This window comes from Doryrhamphus excisus, linkage group LG19, assembly GCF_037039965.1.
Source record: "Doryrhamphus excisus strain RoL-2023G ecotype Guam linkage group LG19, RoL_Dexc_Guam_v1.1, whole genome shotgun sequence".
Lineage (NCBI taxonomy): Eukaryota > Metazoa > Chordata > Actinopteri > Syngnathiformes > Syngnathidae > Doryrhamphus > Doryrhamphus excisus.
In genome coordinates, this window is record NC_136375.1 from 1,891,218 (window position 1) to 1,913,995 (window position 22,778).

The window sequence follows — 22,778 nt, forward strand, 5'->3', positions numbered from 1 at the left end:
TGAATATGAACATTTAGTAAAACTATACATATAAATATACCGTTTATGCTCTATTTCATAGCAGTGTTGTCATACGGCTGGAAAAACAGCAACTGTACTCTTTGTCACTTTTTGCTGTTGGCTTTTCTTGTTCAGAAAATGAACAAAAATAATTAAAAAAATAAAAAATATATTTTATTTTTATATTCTATTTTTATGTAATTTTTAAATTATTTTAAAATGATAAATTTTAAATTGTTTTATTATATTTTTATATTATATTATATTTTTCCATTTCTGTTGTTTTTTGTTTTTTGTAATGTTTCACTTTATGCTCATAAAATTACTCTTTGTCACTTTTTGCTGTTGGCTTTTTTTGTTCAGAAAATGGGAAAAAAATAAAAAAATAAATAATAACAAATATTTTATTCTTATATTATATTTTAATTTAATTTTAAAAATATTTTAAAATTATTTAAAAATTATTTAAAAATTATTAATTTGAAATTATTTTATTATATTGTCATATTATATTTTCATGTTATATTATATTTTTCCATTTCTGTTGTTTTTTTGTAATGTTTCACTTTATGCTAATAAAATAACATACATTATGCTATTACATGTTATCATCATACGTGTTAATGCATGATCACAGCTCGTATATATCAAACCTACTTGCTACTTTTTTTTTGTTTGTTTTAGAGGGCTTCATAGTTGAAATAGGTGTATCCCAATAACAGCATTGTTAGCTAGCTCATATTCTAAACCTTTTCGTCGTGTCATTAATGCACAGAAAATGAAAAAAAAATCGAAAAAAAAATGTTGGAAAAACAGCAACTTTACTTTTTGTCACTTTTTGCTGTTGGCTTTTTTTGTTCAGAAAATGGAAAAAAAAATATATACATATATATATATTTAAAATTATTTTTAAATTATTTTAAAATATTTTACAATTATTTTTACATTATTTTTAAATTATTTGTAAATTATTTTTAAATTATTAATTTGAAATTATTTTATTATATTTTCATATTATATTATATTTTTCCATTTCTGTTGTTTTTTGTTTCACTTTATGTTCATAAAATTACATATGTTTGTTTTTTGTTTTTTTTTCAAATGGCTTCCGGGCCGCACTTTGGACACCCCCCCCCCCACCCCCTGATAATCACGAATAAGTACAAAGATGAGTATTGGTCTAAAGGTGGACTAACATGGACCGAGTATGTGTCACAAAAATAAGTTTTGCTTTTTGGAGTTTTGAATATCTAGAAATGATTGAAATGATTCCCTGGTGAAAAAAAAAAAAAAAATTGTGAGAAAATTTTCTCACAAAAATCATCAATCTTGATTATTATAAAGTATACCTTAGAAAATTCCTTTTAAATCTCTAAAACTATACATGATTTTTCGAGAAGTTTGGACTGTAAATACAAAATATTTGCACTTCTTCCCTGCTATGCGTGCATAAATTGACAAATAAAGTTTTTGTAGTTTTTTTTAAATTAACTATGATTATCATCAGCACCCTTTTGTGGATTATTATTAGGCCTGATATTAATATTAAAAAGTGTCAGTCTATAGCTTCTACAAAAATAGCCACATTCGTGTTCCCTCCTTGGTAAAAACTACACAAATATATATTTTAAAAAAATATATCATGCTAATGCTAGCGAGTGCAAACGGATTGGATTAAAAAATGGATTTCTACCGTCAAAACCATGTCGGAGCATCAAAAGAGCATCCAGTGTAGATGTGTCGGCGCTCGGCGGCGTCGCTAAGGTGCAACGAGATTCAGAAGGCGACTGACTACCTGCGAGAAAGATCCGTTCGTCATCGTACCACCAGACACGAGACGCAGAGTTCCGACGGTCCGATGCAGTCGTGGTGGCAGAAGGCGCCGCATCCTTTGCACATGATCATGGCCTTCAGCCTGCAGTAGCACTGGGACTGGACGCCGTCCTCCATGGCGGCGCCCTCCATGAACGCCGGGTCAGGCGACGTCTGGCTCTGGCCGGCGTGTTCCAAGGAGTTCCCGGCTGGTATGGTAGTGACGGTCACGGAGAAGGACATGACGCTACCGGCGTCCGACGAGGAGGACGGAGATGATACGGCGGAGCTGTGTTTCAAAGGTATGGACATGCTGATGGTTCCGCTGTAACGCGGAGCGGCGGGTTCCTGATGGACGGACTTCCTCTGGCGCTGGTGAGCGCCGTCTGTCAGGAGCGGATATGGCTCGGATCTCCCACGGTTGCTGTTGCGGAGTTCGGGTTGCTTTTGGTTGCTATCAGTACCGCCGGAGTTATCGTCCGATCCCGGTTCGGTTTTGACGCCGGAGCGAAGCGGCGCGGCCCCCGCGTCCTCGCTCTCGGTTCCAGGCACTCCGTGATGCAACGTCTCCCCTTTCACGTCGCCGTCTGCGCTTTTCACAGCGCACACGTTTGGGATGGCGGCCTGGTGACAGCGTTTGCTCTCCGACCCCCGACCGTAGGTGGACACGTTGAGGAGGTAGTGACCCGACATGGCGGGCCTGGGCGTCCTCTTACGAGCCAGGAACCCGACAGAAGTCCACGGTCGGTCCAGGTGCCCTTCCCCGTCTGCGGCTTGGTGAGACGGGGGATCTCGTCTCTGCTGGACTTTCCACTCCATGAGCGTCTGTAAAATCTGCTCCTGGGTGTCCTTGTCAGGGGGTTCCCTGTGGGGTCTGGGGTTGTTGTCGGGAAGGGAGAAGCTTTGGGCGCCATGCTGCTGGTGCTCTGGGCCTCCACCATCGACGCCTGAATAAGACGTCTTCATCTTCACCTCCGTCTTGGTGAGGGGTTTCGGGAGGATCTGCTCCAAGGGGACCTCTTTTCCCTGCAGGAGCCTCGTGACCAGGGGGTTGTTAGCGGGGATACACGAGTTGGTCCGGGTTGATCCATAAAGGGCGTCCTGACACTTGGCGGGATGCAGAGACTGTGCCGGCTTCTGAGGTTGCACACTGGCTGTGCTAGCACAGGGACTTGGACTGAGTGGACCAAGTGGATCTTGTGGGTAAGTGGGTGCCGCTAAACGGGTGGAGGTTGGTGGAGATGTTGGACCGAGAGTCGGCATGGTTCGCTTGGAGGCGGCGGCGGCCGCTCGCTGCGCCCGCGCCAGCTGAGCTCTGGCCTTGATGTCGGCCAAAGTGCGAGCACCTGTACGAGCCGGGGAGGGGAGGGGCGTCCTGGGTGGAACGGGGCTGGGCGACACGGGGGCGGGAAGAATTCTCGACACGGGGATCTGCAAAGAAACAAAAGCTTGAAGATGAATTTGCAAGATGAAGAATGCAAAGGTGGCGGCACGGCAGTCGAGTGGTTAGCGTGCAGACCTCACAGCTAGGAGACCTGGGTTCAATTCCACCCTCGGTCATCTCTGTGTGGAGTTTGCATGTTTGCATGCAAGCTGGGATAGGCTCCAGCAGCCCCCGTGACCCTCTTGAGGGTAAGCGGAAGAAAATGATTTAATTTAATTTAATTTAATTTAATTTAATTTAATTTAATTTAATTTAATTTAATTTAATTTAATTTAATTTAATTTAATTTAATTTAATTTAATTTAATTTAATTTAATTTAATTTAATTTAATTTTATTTTATTTGTAAATGAAATTTTTACATTTTAATTTAATTTAATTTGTAAATTAAATTACATTTTTACATTTTAATTTAATTTAATTTGTAAATTAAATTACATTTTTACATTTTAATTTAATTTAATTTGTAAATTAAATTAAATTTTTACATTTTAATTTAATTTAATGTGTAAATTTAATTAATTTTTACATCTTAATTTAATTTAATTTGTAAATTAAATTAAATTTTTACATTTTAATTTAATTTAATTTGTAAATTTAATTAATTTTTACATCTTAATTTAATTTAATTTGTAAATTAAATTAATTTTTAAAATTTTAATAAATAAATGAAATGAAATGAAATGAAATGAAATGAAATTAAATTTGTCAGGGCTGCACAGCAGTCAAGTGGTTAGCGCGCAGACCTCACAGCTAGGAGACCCAGGTTCAATTCCACCCTCGGCCATCGCTGTGTGGAGTTTGCATGTTCTCCCCGTGCATGCGTGGGTTTTCTCCGGGTACTCCGGTTTCCTCCCACATTCCAAAAACATGCTAGGTTAATTAGCGACTCCAAATTGTCCATAGGTATGAATGTGAGTGTGAATGGTTGTTTGTCTATATGTGCCCTGTGATTGGCTGGCCACCAGTCCAAGGTGGACCCCGCCTCTCGCCCTAAGACAGCTGGGATAGGCTCCAGCAGCCCCTGCGACCCTCGTGAGGGTAAGAAATTAAATTAAATTAAATTAAATTAAATTAAATTAAATTAAATTAAATTAAATTAAATTAAATTAAATTAAATTAAATTAAATTAAATTAAATTAAATTAAATTTAGGGATAGGCTCCAGCACTGGTTTGTGTTGTCTTACCTTCATTTTTGGCTGTTATGTTTTTGCTGTATCTTTAATGGTTGCTAATCCCTGAACTCAACTAATGTTAAATGATTGTTTTTACTGTATTTTGGGGTGGCTGGTTGGTTGTCGGTGGATGGGTGGATGGTCTCACTCCAATTTCTTAGCTCTACTTAGAACCCCCTTTAGGTCCAACAGGGCAAAATGTATTCCATATTAAAGATTCCTGGAATTTTTCAAGTCTTAAAACAGGAGTGTATGTAAAAATTGGATCAAGTCCGCTATAGCGCTTATTGGAGATTGTTGACAAAGAGCATACCATGTGACCTTGAAGAGGTTCAGAGGTCCTACCTTGAGTGGTGGAACTCTGGGGTTGCCAGTCGACGTGGGCGTCGCGGGGCTCGGTATGAACGACTCCGGGGGAGACGCGGATGAAACCGAAGACGCCGGCGAGGAAACTGAAGATAAGCGTGGTCTTTTCTCCGGCGTCACCTCGTCCTCCCTCGCGTCGGGAGACTTCCTTTTCTGGTCTTCGGGGGTCCCGTCGGGCTGGGGCCTCATCTCCTCGGGTGGGTTAACCGCAGGCGGGGTCATCCTGGCGGGAGACTGGGGGGGTTCTGCTTCCGGTTGATTGTCTTTCTCGATCTTCTCGATGCATGTCAACCCGGGGGCGCGTTCATTGGGCGGCGGCGCGGAGGTTGGAGCGGACTGAAGCGCCGCATGCATCTTGCGATCCTCAGTGTACTGGGAGCGCCTGGTCTTCATGGGTTCCGATGTGGGGAGTGATGATGGTTTTGACGGTTTCGGTGACTGCGTTGGTGTCGATTTTGCGCCCGCACCATCCGTTCGGTTGCGGTTCTTGGCGGTTTTGATTTCCTCCGACGCTTTAACGGCCCCCGCCGGCGCATGCGGCTTTGTCTCCCATTTCAGATCCACCTTGGTCAGTTCTTTGGATTCCTCGAAGCTCAGTCCAGAACTGTACAGAAAGATTTTGGAGTCTTTTTTTAAAGAAAACATGAAAGGACAACATCTCAAGATGTTCCACCTACTTTTCACCATAGTAGCTTTCAAAGAAGGCCTCCTTCCAGTGCTCAACCTTCTTTTCCTTCTCAATCTCCTGGCGCATTCGCAGCTGCAGCTCGGGAGTGAATTCACCTGCAGGGACAAAGGTGAAAAAAAAAACACAATTCACGTCGACATAAGCGGACAGTTTTAGTCATATGACAAACACATTGTAAGCGGACAAAGGTGGTTGGCCGTGCATGTCGACGACAACTGAAACCGGCACTTTTCAGCGACAACACGTTTTATGTCAACCGTCCATGTCGACAGCAACTTAAGAGGCACTTTGCAGGAGCGACACCACATTTGATGTCGACACAAGCGGTTGATCCTGCATGTGGACGACTTCTTTAGTAATAAGAAGACATTTTACTTGCACTATGTAAGTCTGTTGACCGTGCATCTCGACATCAACTGAAGCGGGCACTTGATAGAAGTGAGGACACATTTTGTGTCGACACAATCGGTCGATCGTGCATGTGGACGACTTCTTTAGTAATAAGAAGACATTTTACTTCTACTAAAGACATTGACCGTGCATCTTGACATCAACTGAAGCGGGCACCTGATAGAAATGAGGACGCATTTTATGTCGACACAAGCGGTTGATCGTGCATGTGGACGACTTCTTTAGTAATAAGAAGATATTTTACTTGCACTAAGTAAGTCTGTTGACCGTGCATCTTGACATCAACTGAAGCGGGCACCTGATAGAAATGAGGACACATTTTATGTCGACACAAGCGGTTGATCGTGCATATCAACGACTTCTTTAGTAATAAGAAGACATTTTACTTCGACTAAAGACATTGACCGTGCATCTTGACATCAACTGAAGCGGGCACCTGATAGAAATGAGGACACATTTTATGTCGACACAAGCGGTTGATCGTGCATGTCGACGACTTCTTTAGTAATAAGAAGATATTTTACTTCGACTAAAGACATTGACCGTGCATCTTGACATCAACTGAAGCGGGCACTTGATAGAAATGAAGACACATTTTGTGTCGACACAAGCGGTCGATCGTGCATGTGGACGACTTCTTTAGTAATAAGAAGATATTTTACTTCCACTAAGTAAGTCTGTTGACCGTGCATCTTGACATCAACTGAAGCGGGCACCTGATAGAAATGAGGACACATTTTATGTCGACACAAGCGGTTGATCGTGCATGTCAACGACTTCTTTAGTAATAAGAAGACATTTTACTTTGACTAAAGACATTGACCGTGCATCTTGACATCAACTGAAGCGGGCACCTGATAGAAATGAGGACGCATTTTATGTCGACACAAGCGGTTGATCGTGCATGTCGACGACTTCTTTAGTAATAAGAAGATATTTTACTTCTACTAAAGACATTGACTGTGCATCTTGACATCAACTGAAGCGGGCACCTGATAGATGCAAATAAGGACACATTTGATGTCGACACAAGCGGTTGATCCTGCATGTGGACGACTTCTTTAGTAATAAGAAGACATTTTACTTCCACTATGTAAGTCTGTTGACCGTGCATCTCGACATCAACTGAAGCGGGCACTTGATAGAAATGAGGACACATTTTGTGTCGACACAATCGGTCGATCGTGCATGTGGACGACTTCTTTAGTAATAAGAAGATATTTTACTTCCACTAAGTAAGTCTGTTGACCGTGCATCTCGACATCAACTGAAGCGGGCACCTGATAGATACAAATGAGGACACATTTTATGTCGACACAAGCGGTTGATCGTGCATATCAACGACTTCTTTAGTAATAAGAAGACATTTTACTTCTACTAAAGACATTGACCGTGCATCTTGACATCAACTGAAGCGGGCACCTGATAGAAATGAGGACGCATTTTATGTCGACACAAGCGGTTGATCGTACATGTCGACGACTTCTTTAGTAATAAGAAGATATTTTACTTCGACTAAAGACATTGACCGTGCATCTTGACATCAACTGAAGCGGGCACCTGATAGATGCAAATAAGGACACATTTGATGTCGACACAAGCGGTTGATCCTGCATGTGGACGACTTCTTTAGTAATAAGAAGACATTTTACTTCCACTATGTAAGTCTGTTGACCGTGCATCTCGACATCAACTGAAGCGGGCACTTGATAGAAATGAAGACACATTTTGTGTCGACACAATCGGTCGATCGTGCATGTGGACGACTTCTTTAGTAATAAGAAGATATTTTACTTCCACTAAGTAAGTCTGTTGACCGTGCATCTCGACATCAACTGAAGCGGGCACCTGATAGATACAAATGAGGACACATTTTATGTCGACACAAGCGGTTGATCATGCATGTCGACGACTTCTTTAGTAATAAGAAGACATTTTACTTCCACTAAAGACATTGACCGTGCATCTTGACATCAACTGAAGCGGGCACCTGATAGAAATGAGGACACATTTTATGTCGACACAAGCGGTTGACCGTGCATGTGGGTGACTTCTTTAGTAATAAGAAGATATTTTACTTCGACTAAAGACATTGACTGTGCATCTTGACATCAACTGAAGCGGGCACCTGATAGATGCAAATAAGGACACATTTGATGTCGACACAAGCGGTTGATCGTGCATGTCGACGACTTCTTTAGTAATAAGAAGACATTTTACTTCCACTAAGTAAGTCTGTTGACCGTGCATCTTGACATCAACTGAAGCAGGCACCTGATAGAAATGAGGACACATTTTATGTCGACACAAGCGGTTGATTGTGCATGTGGACGACTTCTTTAGTAATAAGAAGACGTTTTAGTTCCACTAAGTAAGTCTGTTGACCGTGCATCTTGACATCAACTGAAGCGGGCACCTGATAGATACAAATGAGGACACATTTTATGTCGACACAAGCGGTTGATCGTGCATATCAACGACTTCTTTAGTAATAAGAAGACATTTTACTTCTACTAAAGACATTGACCGTGCATCTTGACATCAACTGAAGCGGGCACCTGATAGAAATGAGGACGCATTTTATGTCGACACAAGCGGTTGATCGTGCATGTGGACGACTTCTTTAGTAATAAGAAGACATTTTACTTCTACTAAAGACATTGACCGTGCATCTTGACATCAACTGAAGCGGGCACCTGATAGAAATGAGGACGCATTTTATGTCGACACAAGCGGTTGATCGTGCATGTCGACGACTTCTTTAGTAATAAGATATTTTACTTCGACTAAAGACATTGACCGTGCATCTTGACATCAACTGAAGCGGGCACCTGATCGCAATGAGGACACATTTTATGTCGACACAAGCGGTTGATCGTGCATGTGGACGACTTCTTTAGTAAAAAGAAGATATTTTACTTCTACTACAGCCATTGACCGTGCATCTTGACATCAACAAGGTTGACGGTCCACAGACCAGGCCAGACCAGGTTGTCGACATAAGCGTGTGACTCTGGTTACCGACCCTCAGCCAGCCGTTCCTTCCAGGCCTGCGCCGCTGACGTGAAGAACTCGTTGTTTAAGGCGGAGCTGGTCACCTTGAGGAGGCCGTCCACGCAGGCCTGGCGAAGGAAACACGGGAGTCAGTATCACTTGGAATATTTCACGTCAGGGAAAAGTTGTTTGGGTATCGGAGGCGCCACCTGCTGGTCAACTTCGGGGAGAAGTCGCAGGAGTTTCTGTTGGCAGTCTGGTGGCAGGACGGAGAAGGTGTGCTTGTTGATGATCGCCCGCAGGTTGGTGTTGACCAAAATGGAGTCCGGCGTCTCGACGTCTATTTTACACCTGTTGCGTTTCAGGTGCCCTGCAGAGAAAAATACAGGGCACATTTAGTTTCCGGAGAAAAAAAATAATAATAAAAAAGAAATGAAATGAAATGAAATGAAAAGAAAAGAAAAGAAAAGAAAAGAAAAGAAAAGAAAAGAAAAGAAAAGAAAAGAAATGAAATGAAAAGAAAAGAAATGAAAAGAAATGAAAAGAAAAGAAATGAAAAGAAATGAAATGAAAAGAAAAGAAAAGAAAAGAAATGAAATGAAAAGAAATGAAAAGAAAAGAAATGAAAAGAAATGAAATGAAAAGAAATGAAAAGAAAAGAAATGAAAAGAAATGAAATGAAAAGAAAAGAAAAGAAAAGAAATGAAATGAAAAGAAATGAAAAGAAAAGAAATGAAAAGAAATGAAATGAAAAGAAATGAAATAAAATGAAACAAAATAAAAAACAAAACAAAACAACAAAAAAATATAACATTAAAACAAAACAAAATAAAAATAAAAATAAAAATAAAAATAGAAATAAAAATAAAAATAAAAATAAAAATAAAAATAAAAATAAAAATAAAAATAAAAATAAAAATAAAAATAAATGAAATAAAATTAAAACAAAACAAAACAAAACAAAATAAAACAAAAACAAAAAACAAAAAACAAAAAACAAAAAACAAAAAAAAACAAAATAAAATAAAACAAAAAACAAAACAAAAAATAAAACAAAATAAAATAAAATTAAAATAAAAAATGAAAAATAAAATAAAATAAAATAAAATAAAATAAAATAAAATAAAATAAAAAATAGAATGAAATAAAATAAAATGAAATAAAATGAAATAAAATGAAATCAAACCAAACAAAACAAAAAACAAAACAAAAAATTAAAAGAAATCAAAATAAAAGAAAACAAAATAAAAAAATAAAATAAAATCAAACAAAACAAAACAAACAAAACAAAAAATAAAATTAAAACCCAAAATAAAATAAAATAAAATAAAATAAAATAAAATAAAATAAAATAAAATAAAATAAAATAAAATAAAATAAAATAAAATAAAATAAAATAAAATAAAATAAAATAAAATAAAATAAAATAAAATAAAATAAAATAAAATAAAATAAAATAAAATAAAATAGCAGTGAATGGTCTTCAGCTTTACCTGCACTGAGACGACTTGACCTTTGGGAAACTTTCCTCGGTACGACTGGCAGGCAAAGATCTTTTGAGAGGATAGAGAATAAGAAGATGTAGCAGAGGGGATCAGTGTTGTTTAAAAAAAACAAAAACATAACATATAGCAACAAATAACATAACAGCAAATATTCATACACTCTTCTCAACGAGCAGTGGGTGCTGCTGTGGCCCCTCCCCCATCTCAAAGCATTCTTGGACTGCTCCATATATATATATATATATATATATATATATATATATATATACATAAATTATCACGGTTAATTGGTTCCAGGTCTGACCGCAATAAGTGAATTTCTGCGAAGTAGGATTCAATATGAACTAATTGGCTACCAAAAATGTATTTATTCATTTTTTTTCAATACCAAAGATGTATTTTTATAATGTATTTTAAAAATGTAATATATATATGATTTTCTTTAGTTTATTTCTATTTGAAATTTGGGAATAAATTCACTTCAATGGATTTGAAAAATGAACACAAATTTCTGTCTTTTTCATATTTTTGCTTTTTTTTTTTTTCAAAATTTCAACTTTCTTCTTAAATAATTTTGTAAATATTCTTTTTTGTGACTTTAATCCCGTACAATTTTTTTGGACGTTATTATCCTAACATGATCCTAACACAGAATAAAAGGGATCATGTTTGGTGCAGCGGCATGGCGGTCGAGTGGTTAGCGCGCAAACCTCACAGCTAGGAGACCAGGGTTCAATTCCACCCTCGGCCATCTCTGCGTGGAGTCTGCATGTTCTCCCTCGTGCATGTGTGGGTTTTTCTCCGGGTTTCCTCCCACATTCCAAAAACATGGTCCATAGGTATGAATGTGAGTGTGAATGGTTGTTTGTCTATATGTGCCCTGTGATTGGCTGGCGACCTCTCGCCCGAAGACAGCTGGGATAGGCTCCAGCGACCAAGCGGTAGAAAATTAATGTTGAATGAATTGTTAGTTAATAAATTGAATATTTTCATGTTTAGATCATATAAACCCAGTTTATGACATTATGAATATGTTTTGTTTTGGGGGGGGGGTTTACACTTGACTCTTTTGTTCCATGAGCCTCAGGATGTATCTCAGAAGTTTGAAATGACTGTCTTACTGCGCCCAACCTCAGCAGCCATGAATGTAGTAAACATTTTTGTACAGATTTAGTAGAGATACTCAATTGTTTTACCGTTAAATGTACACAAGTACACACAATGTATACTGCAAAACCAGTGGAGAGTGATCAATGATATAATAATCATTATGATATTATTCATTAGCCTATTATTATTACTATAATCATTATTCTTCTTATGATTATTATTACTACTACTAGTAGTAGTAGGCTAGTATTAGCCTGCTTATTGGCTTGCTTATTAGCCTGCTTTTGCGCTATTATATGACATTTGTCAGAGATTTATTTTGTAAAAAAAAAAAAATAATAAAAATCAATAAAAAATAAAAAGAAAATCAATAAAAAATATCAAATTATTTTATTTATTTATTTATTTTTAAAATAAAGTGGGCCTAATGACGCCACTGCATTCAATAACACATTTTGGCCAACATGTTGATGAACAAGCTAATTGACTTTAACGCTTCTTTGCAATAAATTGCTTATAAAAAATTTTTTTGTCTCACTCCAATTTCGTCTTTTTGCATAACTCTACTTAGAACCTCCTTTAAAATAAAAAAAAAAACTGTGCAAAATTTACTAAATTTATATGCTTTTAAGGTAGTGTGTAAGTTGTAAAATGAAAATAAATTTTTAGGACAAAAAATGACTTGTATGTTCAGCGTATGCATATACTACTCACCGGTTTTGCCGGTGATATTGTCAGCCATATCTTTGATGGTCTTCAGGAGCAGTCTGGAACTGGAGGTGGTCGGCATCACCCCCTGTCTGCGCTGGTTCCTCTGTTGCTGTTGCTTCAAGGCCTACAGATAAAAAAACAAACAAAAAAAAAAAACACCACCGGCGTAAAGACCAAAAAAGGTGTGAAAGTGTGTACGCAACGCGCTGTTTGTTCTCCGAAAATGAATCACCGCCTCCGGCTACTCCGCCTGCTTAACTAACGGCTAAATGACAATGACAAAGGCTTGCGTAACGCCAGCATCAATCACAGAAGTTGGAAGCCGAAATCTCCTCGGCGGCACAGATGGACTGAATTATGATCTGCGCCCTGGAGTGAAACCTCATTATGAAACACACACACACGAAAAGCAGCAGACCACTTCCACACAAATAGGGAGGATAACTATTAACAGTTATTTAACCTTTAACATGAACATTAATCAAACGTAATAATTTTTTCTGGGTACATGATACCATACAGCATCCATATCAAACTTGCGCGGGCCGCACTAACATTCAACTTTCATGTCAAGGCGGGGCCCTCAAACTAGTGTCCTGCGGGCCGCGTGTTTGAGACCCCTGATTTACAACACATTGCGCAACTGCAGGGTCTCGCAAACTAGAGAGCTAGCGACCTAAACGGTAGCCTTCAAGTTATTTCCTTTAAACTTGAATAGCTAAACTTACCACTTCCACACGGATAGGGAAGATAACTATTAACAGTTATTTAACCTTTAACATGAACATTAATCGAACGTAATAATTTTTTCTGGGTACATGATACCATACAGCATCCATATCAAACTAACATTAAACTTTCATATCAAGGCGGGGGCCTCAAACTAGTGTCCTGCCGGCCACATTTGGCCCGCGTGTTTGAGACCCCTGATTTACAACACATTGCGCAACTGCAGGGTCACGCAAACTGGAGAGCTAGCGACCTAAACGGTAGCCTTCAAGTTATTTCCTTTAAACTTAAATAGCCAAAAACTTACCACTTCCACACGGATAGGGAAGATAACTATTAACAGTTATTTAACCTTTAACATGAACATTAATCAAACGTAATAATTTTTTCTGGGTACATGATACCATACAGCATCCATATCAAACTAACATTAAACTTTCATATCAAGGCGGGGGCCTCAAACTAGTATCCTGTGGGCCACATTTGGCCCGCGGGCCGCGTGTTTGAGACCCCTGATTTACAACACATTGCGCAACTGCAGGGTCTCGCAAACCAGAGAGCTAGCGACCTAAACGGTAGCCTTCAAGTTATTTCCTTTCAACTTGAATAGCTAAAAACTTACCACTTCCACACGGATAGGGAGGATAACTATTAACAGTTATTTAACCTTTAACATGAACATTAATCGAACGTAATAATTTTTTCTGGGTACATGATACCATACAGCATCCATATCAAACTTGCGTGGGCCGCACTAACATTAAACTTTCATATCAAGGCGGGGGCCTCAAACTAGTATCCTGTGGGCCACATTTGGCCCGCGGGCCGCGTGTTTGAGACCCCCTGCATTAAAGCGTCTTAAGTCGACGGCAACTTAAGCGGGCACTTTTTTAGCAATAATAGTAAGAATACCAACTACAAATGTGTGCAACCAAATGTGTGCACATATGGACATAATGAGACTGTAATATTCCTTGATATGAGTGTCAATGTGACTAAACACGGACTAAAAAAAGGTTCTTCCGACAGACAAAACAACAGCAACCTCAGCTGAGTCATTCGTAAATGACGGCGCATGAGGCGCACCAGTCGGAGCCGTACCTGTTTGAGCGCTTTCTTGCTGTGCTTCTGCGAGGGCGAGATGAGCTTGGCGGCCGGCACGGACGGCGACGAGCAGCGAGGCTGCGGAGGCGACGACGACGACGGCGGCTGCGGCTGCAGCTTGGAGGGAACTATTAGGACACACAAAAGACAGATGTTACAAAATGCACTTCCTGAGGGCGGTGCGCCGCACTGTAACGCGTCGCTTCTTTTTGTTGTGACGAAACTGGAAGCGCCGGCGTGCACAATGGAGGCGAGATGGGATTACTTAGCAACAATGCAACTCGAGTAAATGCGGTCAGTTGGACGATTGTTAGAAGCAATCTCTGCAGGTGTTTTTTTTTTAGTCCTCTTACATCTTGAAATATTGGCCTGCTACGGTAAGAAGGTCACAAAGGCGAGGTCACTGACACAACGATGCGGCGGGGACATCGCCGCGTTTCCTCGATGTCATTCCCAACAGGGGGATGACAAAATGGTGGATGGCTTTGATAGGTTAGTGTGTTAGTGTTTTCAAGTGTTTCCAAAAGGCACTGGCCTTTTAACAATACCAAAACCCAGAACCAAAACCCCACAGTGAGGCAGAATTTAGCCACTATGGCCCCCACAGTGTGGAACAGCCTGCCGGAGAGCCTCAGGACTGCGGAGACTGTTGATATTAAAAAAAAAAAAAAAATTAAAGACACACCTTTTTAATCAGGCTTTTAACTCATATTTTAAAATTTTTCTTACGTTTTTATCTTTTAAGTCCTATTTTATGCTTTTAGTCTTTAGGTGTGTGTTTGTGTGTCTAGTATGGAGGGTGGGAGGGAGTGTAATTGTTTTTCTTTTTAATTGTGGTACAGTAAAGTCTCGTTATATCAATATTCTCGGGAGTCGGAAAAAATATCAATATAACCGGACTATCCATATATCCGATCCTGCGCCGAACTGCATTAAAAGTGGGCCATAATGCACTTAAATCATAATGCAGCTTAAATCAATCTTTGCTTAAGGATTTGAATACTGCGCCAGCATGTACATATGAAAAACTGTGATTATTGCAAGCGATAAAACACAAATACATGTATTTGTACGCTTGTGTCTTCGTTGGAATAGGTGTGTATGCTATGTCAGTTGGTTCTTCTGTTGCAGGCATGTGTTTGGCCAGCTATGTGGGGCGGGTTGAGCATGACCTGTGAACCAGGAAGTGCGGGAATCGGTGTGTGTGTGTGCTGCGCTCTGGTGGTGGAAGTGTGAAAAATAAAGTTGACTGGAAGCAGCCGTTTGCCGTGTTCTTTTTTGGTATTGAAATCCTTCAGCAAAGATTGATTTAAGCTGCTTTTGTATCGATATAAGCAGACCAAATTGGCTGGCGGGAGATGAAAAGGGCATCGTAGTAACCGGATTATCATAATAACCGTGTATCGTACTAACGGAACTAATTATATCATAAAAGACTAGAAATTTGCCGGGAAATGAAAATAGTATCGTAATAAGCAGTAATTCGTTATAACCGATATCGATATAACAAGACTTTACTGTAATTGTTTTTAATTCTGTAAAGCACTTTGTGTTGCATGTCTTTGCAGGAAAAGTGCTCTACAAATAAAGTTGATTTGATTTGATGGTAAGAACAGTCAAACAAGACCAAGTTGCTACCCACAGTAACATTTGGTGGTGGTTCCGTCATGCTGCAGGTACGGGAAATCTTCTTCAAGTTGCGCCCGGGCTGGATACTTCCAACGAGACAATGACCAAAACCACTACTCCAATTCTACTAAGGCATTCATGCGGAGGAACAAGTACAAGGTTCTGGAATGGCCATCTAAGTCCCCAGATCTAAATATTATTGAAAATCAGTGATGTGATTTAAAGCGGGCTCTCCATGCTGGAATGCTGGGAAGATGAAATATGGGAGTCTAATCTTTCTTTTGGTAGGTTCCATGTTTATGTTACACGCTAACGATGCATCTGCGCGACCGATCGATCGCGCTGCGCCCGAGATGGATCCATCGTTCGCGCACAAATCGATCGATTTCTGCGCTCACGATCGATGGTATATTACTGCGCCTGTCAAGCAGTTCACTTTGTTACCGTTCTCGGCGGGGGGAGTGTGAGCCCTAAGCCCTAAGCCCTAAGCCCTAAACCCTAAGCCCTAAGCCCTAAGCCCTAAACCCTAAACCCTAAGCCCTAAGCCCTAAGCCCTAAGCCCTAAACCCTAAGCCCTAAGCCCTAAGCCCATAAAATAAAATAAAATAAAATAAAATAAAATAAAATAAAATAAAATAAAATAAAATAAAATAAAATAAAATAAAATAAAATAAAATAAAATAAAATAAAATAAAATAAAATAAAATAAAATAAAATAAAATAAAACTAAATAAAAAAGAGAATAGAATAGAATAAAACAGAATAAAACAGAATAAAATAAAATAAAATAAAATTAAATTAAATAAAATTAAATTAAAAAAAATAAAACAAAATACAATACAATAAAATAAAACAAAATACAATACAATACAATAAAAAATAAAATAAAATAAAATAAAATAAAATAAAATAAAATAAAATAAAATAAAATAAAATAAAATAAAATAAAATAACATAAATCAAATCAAATCAAATCAAATTAGGAAAGCAGGACGTGAACAAATGTAACATTTACTGATTGTAAAAGTACCAAATGGAGGGGTAGGATTTAATAAGCTTTGCTTCTTCCTACTCCTTTTGGACATGTGGAACTGGGAACTGATTATGGGATGCACTCTAATCTGATGCATGTTTAAATGAAATAAAACTATTACCATTACCATGGAAGACTTGCAGTTTGTAGTACGGCACCATAAATACAACAAATAGTGCAGTACCGCTGTAAGGTGACGTTACTTGCACAGTGCCTTATGAGGAAGTGGTCAGGGGTCATTGACAGCAAATAAAGTTTCCTCTTTAAAGCGTCAGTGGCTCTACGTACTATTGTCTTTTAAAGTGCATCTGTTGTGTACCTAAAGAAGAAAATGTAGTAATGCTGTGTACTGTGTGGGCCAAACCTCTTCGCATCCACTTTCTTCTCCGGCCTTCCTGATGGGCGCCGTTGTTGCCGTTTTCTGTGCTCCGGGAGTCCGAGAGGTTGTCACTGCTGTCGTCGGACGCCTCCTCAGACATCTCCTTTGCCACCTCGGAGATGTCCTTCTAGGGGACACAAAGCCGGTTTACGGCGGACCTTTGACAATTTTTTTTTTTTTTTTTTAAATGGCGTCCAACTGACCTTTAACGTGTACACGCCCATTCTGCCCGGAACCTTGTAGAACATCCCTTCCTCGCCGCGGGAGTTTGTGTGCAGCATCGCGTTCAGGCACGCCAATGGCGACGTTCCGCTGCGTCGTGAGAGGAAGAGTTAATTACTCATCAGAAATTGATGACTAAACCATTTCCGCTTCTTGGTCTATTATTGGTGAAAACATATCGACATATAAGTGATGTAGTATTGATGTAGTATTCTAAGTCGCGTGGCGTAACCAATAAATAATTGCAGTGTAAAGGTGACTATAGGGGTCTCAAACTCAATTTACTTGGGGGCCACTGGAGCTCGGGTCTGGGTGAGACTGGGCCGCATCAGGTTTTCCAAAAAAAAAAAAAAAAAAAAAAAACGCATTTATTAAAAACAAAAAAATTTTAAAAACTTCGCCAATTTTCTACAATAAAAGCTCTGATCAAACATTCCACTGTTCTCAAATATCTTAATTTTTATTTTTCTACACGGAATAAGATTAAAAATAAATAAACAAATCAAGAATTAAAAAAATCAATCAATCAGTAATAAATAAATATAATAATAATAAAAACTTAAGAAAGCACATATAGTTGGTGGGTAGACAAATTATTATTTTCATATTAAAATGAACAAAGCATTATTAGAGCCCTGTAGACATGACAAAACACGACTATAGTCACATTTATACTTTTTTTATTTACAACATATTGCGCAACTGCAGGGTCTCGAGACACATGCTAACTCGCAAACTAGAGAGCTAGCGACCTAAACGGTAGCCTTCAAGTTATTTCCTTTCAACTTAAATAGCCAAAAAATTACCACTTCCACACGGATAGGGAGGATAACTATTAACAGTTATTTAACCTTTAACATGAACATTAATCAAACGTAATAATTTTTTCTGGGTACATGATACCATACAGCATCCATATCAAACTAACATTAAACTTTCATATCAAGGCGGGGGCCTCAAACTAGTGTCCTGCGGGCCACAGTTGGCCCGCGGGCCGCGTGACAATAAAACAAAAAAAAAAAAAAACAAAGAAAAATAAATGAAATAATTAGAAAAATATTCAAGGATGATGTGAACAAGGTTAAAGGAGCTCGGTTACGGAGAAAGCTGAGGTGACAACAGACAAGTTGAAATACACAGATGAAGTACACGGACATGTTTTTTTCACCTGATCTCCTTAAGTCGTTCTCTTTGGATCACCTGAAGGATTTCTTTATGGCTCATGGGCGTGTTGGGGTATTTCTCCAGGACCTGCGACAAAAAAATATATTCACTAAAGGCGATGAAAAAAAAACATTTATCACAAAACAAGCATGGAAGTCAAATAGGTTAATATTTTAATTTGTAATAATCAAATATATGTTGTACAATTTTATGACTTTTTTTGTCAAAACATCATGAGACTATCTTGGAAAATATATACATTATATATATTTCTATTTGATATCCCATTTCTACAATATAACATGGCTTTATTCTCATACAATTATGATTTTTTTTCAGATACAATGTGATAAAATTTACTTTTTTCTTGTAATATTAAAAGGTATGCCTTAATATAAAAATATAATTTTGTGACTTTTTTCTCAATACGTGACATTTCTTGTGATATTATCATATTAATACAATATATAATGACGTTTTATTATTAAATAGTTTGACTATTACCTCATAAAATTAATATTTTAATTTGTAATAATCAAATATATGTTGTACAATTCGGACTTTTTTGTCAAAACATCATGAGACTATCTTGGAAAATATATACAATATATACAGTGAAGAAAATAAGTATTTGAACACCCTGCTATTTTGCTATTTCTCCCACTTAGAAATCATGGAGGAGTCTGAAATTTTCATCGTAGGTGCATGTCCACTGTGAGAGAGATAAACTAAAAAGAAAAATCCAGAAATCACAATGCATGATTTTTTAACAATTTATTTGTGTGATACAGCTGCTAATAAGTATTTGAACACCTGTGTATCATCTAGAATTCTGACCCTGAAAGACCTGTTAGTCTGCCCATTAGAAGTCCACCTGCACTCCATGTATCATCCTGAATCAGATGCACCTGTTTGAGGTCGTTAGCTGCATAAAGACACCTGTCCACCCCATACAATCAGTAAGACTTTAACTTGTAACATGGCGAAGACCAAAGAGCTGTCCAAAGACACCAGAGACAAAATTGTACACCTCCACAAGGCTGGAAAGGGCTACGGAGCAATTACCAAGCAGCTTGGTGAAAAAAGGTCCACTGTTGGAGCTATCATTAGAAAATGGAAGAAGCTAAACATGACGGTCAATCTCAATCGGAGTGGAGCCCCATGCAAGATATCACCTCGTGGGGTCTCAATGATTCTAAGAAAGGTGAGGAATCAGCCCAGAACTACACGACAGGACTTGGTCAATGACCTGAAAAGAGCTGGGACCACCGTTTCCAAGGTTACTGTAGGTAATACACTAAGACGTCATGATGTGAAATCATGCATGGCACGAAAGGTTCCCCTGCTTAAACCAGCACATGTCAAGGCCCGTCTTAAGTTTGCATGTGACCATTTGGATGATACAGAGGAGTCATGGGAGAAAGTTTTATGGTCAGATGAGACCAAAATAGAACTTTTTGGTCATAATTCCAATAAGCGTGTTTGGAGGAAGAAGAATGAAGAGTACAATCCGAAGAACACCATCCCTACTGTGAAGCATGGGGGTGGTAGCATCATGCTTTGGGGGTGTTTTTCTGCACATGGGACAGGACGAGTGCACTGCATTAAAGAGAGGATGACTGGGGCCGTGTATTGTGAGATTTTGGGGAACAACCTCCTTCCCTCTGTCAGAGCATTGAAGATGGGTCGTGGCTGGGTCTTCCAACACGACAACGACCCGAAGCACACAGCCAGGAAAACCAAGGAGTGGCTCCGTAAGAAGCATATCAAGGTTCTAGCATGGCCCAGCCAGTCTCCAGACCTGAACCCAATCGAAAATCTTTGGAGGGAGCTCAAACTCCGTGTTTCTCAGCGACAGCCCAGAAACCTGACTGATCTAGAGAAGATCTGTGTGGAGGAGTGGGCCAAGATCCCTCCTGCAGTGTGTGCAAACCTGGTGAAAAACTACAGGAAACGTTTGACCTCTGTAATAGCAAACAAAGGCTACTGTACCAAATATTAACATTCATTTTCTCAGGTGTTCAAATACTTATTTGCAGCTGTATCACACAAATAAATTGTTAAAAAATCATGCATTGTGATTTCTGGATTTTTCTTTTTAGTTTATCTCTCTCACAGTGGACATGCACCTACGATGAAAATTTCAGACCCCTCCATGATTTCTAAGTGGGAGAAATAGCAAAATAGCAGGGTGTTCAAATACTTATTTTCTTCACTGTATTTCTATTTGATATCCCATCTTTATTCTCATACAATTATGATTTTTTTCAATGTGATAAAATTTACTTTTTTTCTTGTAATATTAAAAGGTATGCCTTAATATAAAAATATAATTTTATGACTTTTTTCTCAATACATGAAATTTCTTGTGATATTATCATATTAATACAATATATAATGATGTTTTATTATTAAATAGTTTGACTATTACCTCATAAAATTAATATTTTAATTTGTAATAATCCAATATATATTGTACAATTTTATGACTTTTTTTGTCAAAACATCGTGAGACTATATACAATATATATTTCTATTTCATATCCCATTTCTACAATATTTTTTTTTCAGATACAATGTGATAAAATTCACTTTGTTTTTTTTTTCTTGTAATATCAAAAGGTATGCCTTAATATAAAAATATATTTTTTCTCAAAACGTGACATTTCTTGTGATATTATCATATTAATATGATTATTATTATGACATTTTTAGAGGTAAATTTTTTTTCCTCAAAATATGTTGACGTCAATCTCATTAAATTAAAACTTTTCTTAGCTGGTAGTAATATATATTTTCATATATTTCTTTTTTTCTGGTACAATTTGGTTTTTTCCTCACAATAGTTTCCCTTTAATCTCATCACATTTTATGATTTTATGACTTTTTTCTCAATACATGACATTTCTTGTGATATTATCATAGTAATACAAAATATAATGACGTTTTATTATTAAATAGTTTGACTATTACCTCATAAAATTAATATTTTAATTCGTAATAATCCAATATATATTGTACAATTTTATGACTTTTTTGTCAAAACATCATGAGACTATCTTGGAAAACATATACAATATATATTTCTATTTCTTATCCCATTTCTGCAATATTTTTTTTCAGATACAATGTGATAAAATTCACTTTGTTTTTTTTCTTGTAATATTAAAATATAATTATAATTAAATTATAATTAAAATAATATAAAAATATATTTTTTCTCAAAACGTGACATTTCTTGTGATATTATCATATTAATATGATTATTATTATGACATTTTTAGAGGTACATTTTCCATGCACCTTTTATTTGTCATTGCCACCAAGAGATAATGACGGTGTGAATACCTGAATCATATTCAATACACATTTTTGCCAAAATTTGCCTTTTAAACTGATGAACAATTTAATGCTTCTTTGCAATAAATTGCTGACTCATTTTTTGTCTCATTCCGATTTCTTTTTTTTAGCAATTTGAAGCTGTACTTACTGCAGTTCTACAAACGTAACGTGAGCAATGTTACAATGTCATTTGGCAACAATACCACGGTATGCATTTTAATGACAATACCTGTATTAAAATAACATTACGCTGCGTTTATTAATTATTGAGTGTCATTGCGTTTTAGTGGCAAGTCTTAACAAAATAACTTGTTTACAGTACAGGTTCTAGCATGCTATGCTAGCTTGGCTACCATGCTATGTTGCTTTCCACTTGGTGACAAAAATAAAATATGTCTCGAAAGAGCGCGTTTAGGTAAAATAACAACTTTATTTGGTGATTATTTGATAGCTAATATGACTTTTGAGGCAAGTGACACTTGCGAGGAGGAGGCGGTGAACTGCTAATAACAACTGTCACACAACCCAAGTGGGCTCGGTCAAGCGGAGAGCAACACAGAGGGCAGCCATTATTGCAATGGCGTCTTGCTTAGTACCGTCTTCGCGGCTTCCGCCCACGTCCTCCCCTTCTTTTTCTTCTGCCTTTCCCTCATGGCGGCCGCCGCGCTTGTTAAAAGCCTCGCTCGTCTGTTAGCAAAAATGTCGCCGCTTAGGCCTCATTCTGTCCGCCATATTGGATTTTTTTTTTCTGTTGCTGTAAGCGGAGTCACGTGAGCGCCGCCAGGCAATGTGACGTCACGTTACACGAATTCTCGCGTGACTTTGTAACGTTTGTCTGTATACAAGCTTTGAGTTGCACTTTTTACAGGCACCTTTGACTCCATTCAAGTGATGACAAAAAATCGATTCAATTTACAGATTCGGGTTCTTATGTGCCGGTTCAAAACTGAATCGGGTACC

General features: G+C 38.0%; 1 protein-coding gene across 2 annotated transcripts; it reads right to left on the reverse strand.

Moving 5' to 3' along the window:
* Positions 1-1,278: 1,278 nt before the first annotated feature.
* On the reverse strand, positions 1,279-22,592 carry asxl2 (ASXL transcriptional regulator 2). 2 transcript variants are annotated; one of them, XM_058056476.2, is made up of 12 exons: positions 22,415-22,592; positions 18,481-18,563; positions 17,294-17,402; positions 17,076-17,214; positions 14,047-14,177; positions 12,220-12,340; positions 10,384-10,443; positions 9,100-9,260; positions 8,922-9,018; positions 5,475-5,580; positions 4,777-5,401; positions 1,279-3,243 (listed from the first exon to the last, which is right to left on the reverse strand). In XM_058056476.2, the coding sequence occupies exons 1-12, from the start codon at positions 22,469-22,471 to the stop codon at positions 1,816-1,818; spliced, it is 3,117 nt and encodes a 1,038-aa protein (XP_057912459.2). In that variant the 5' UTR covers positions 22,472-22,592; the 3' UTR covers positions 1,279-1,815. The 2 variants fall into 2 exon arrangements, with proteins under 2 accessions (XP_057912459.2, XP_057912458.2); XM_058056475.2 differs by having other exon boundaries at positions 17,076-17,217.
* Positions 22,593-22,778: the final 186 nt, after the last annotated feature.

Bases quoted from the DNA above. Each gene is read 5' to 3' on its own strand.
- asxl2 (XM_058056475.2), bottom strand. From the start codon at position 22,471: ATGAGGGAAAGGCAGAAGAAAAAGAAGGGGAGGACGTGGGCGGAAGCC. The intron at 18,564-22,414 runs GTACTAAGCAAG...TTTTTGTCGCAG, and splicing joins GGGCGGAAGCCGCGAAGACG to GTCCTGGAGAAATACCCCAA. The intron at 3,244-4,776 runs GTAGGACCTCTG...GTTTCTTTGCAG, and splicing joins CCAGAGTTCCACCACTCAAG to ATCCCCGTGTCGAGAATTCT.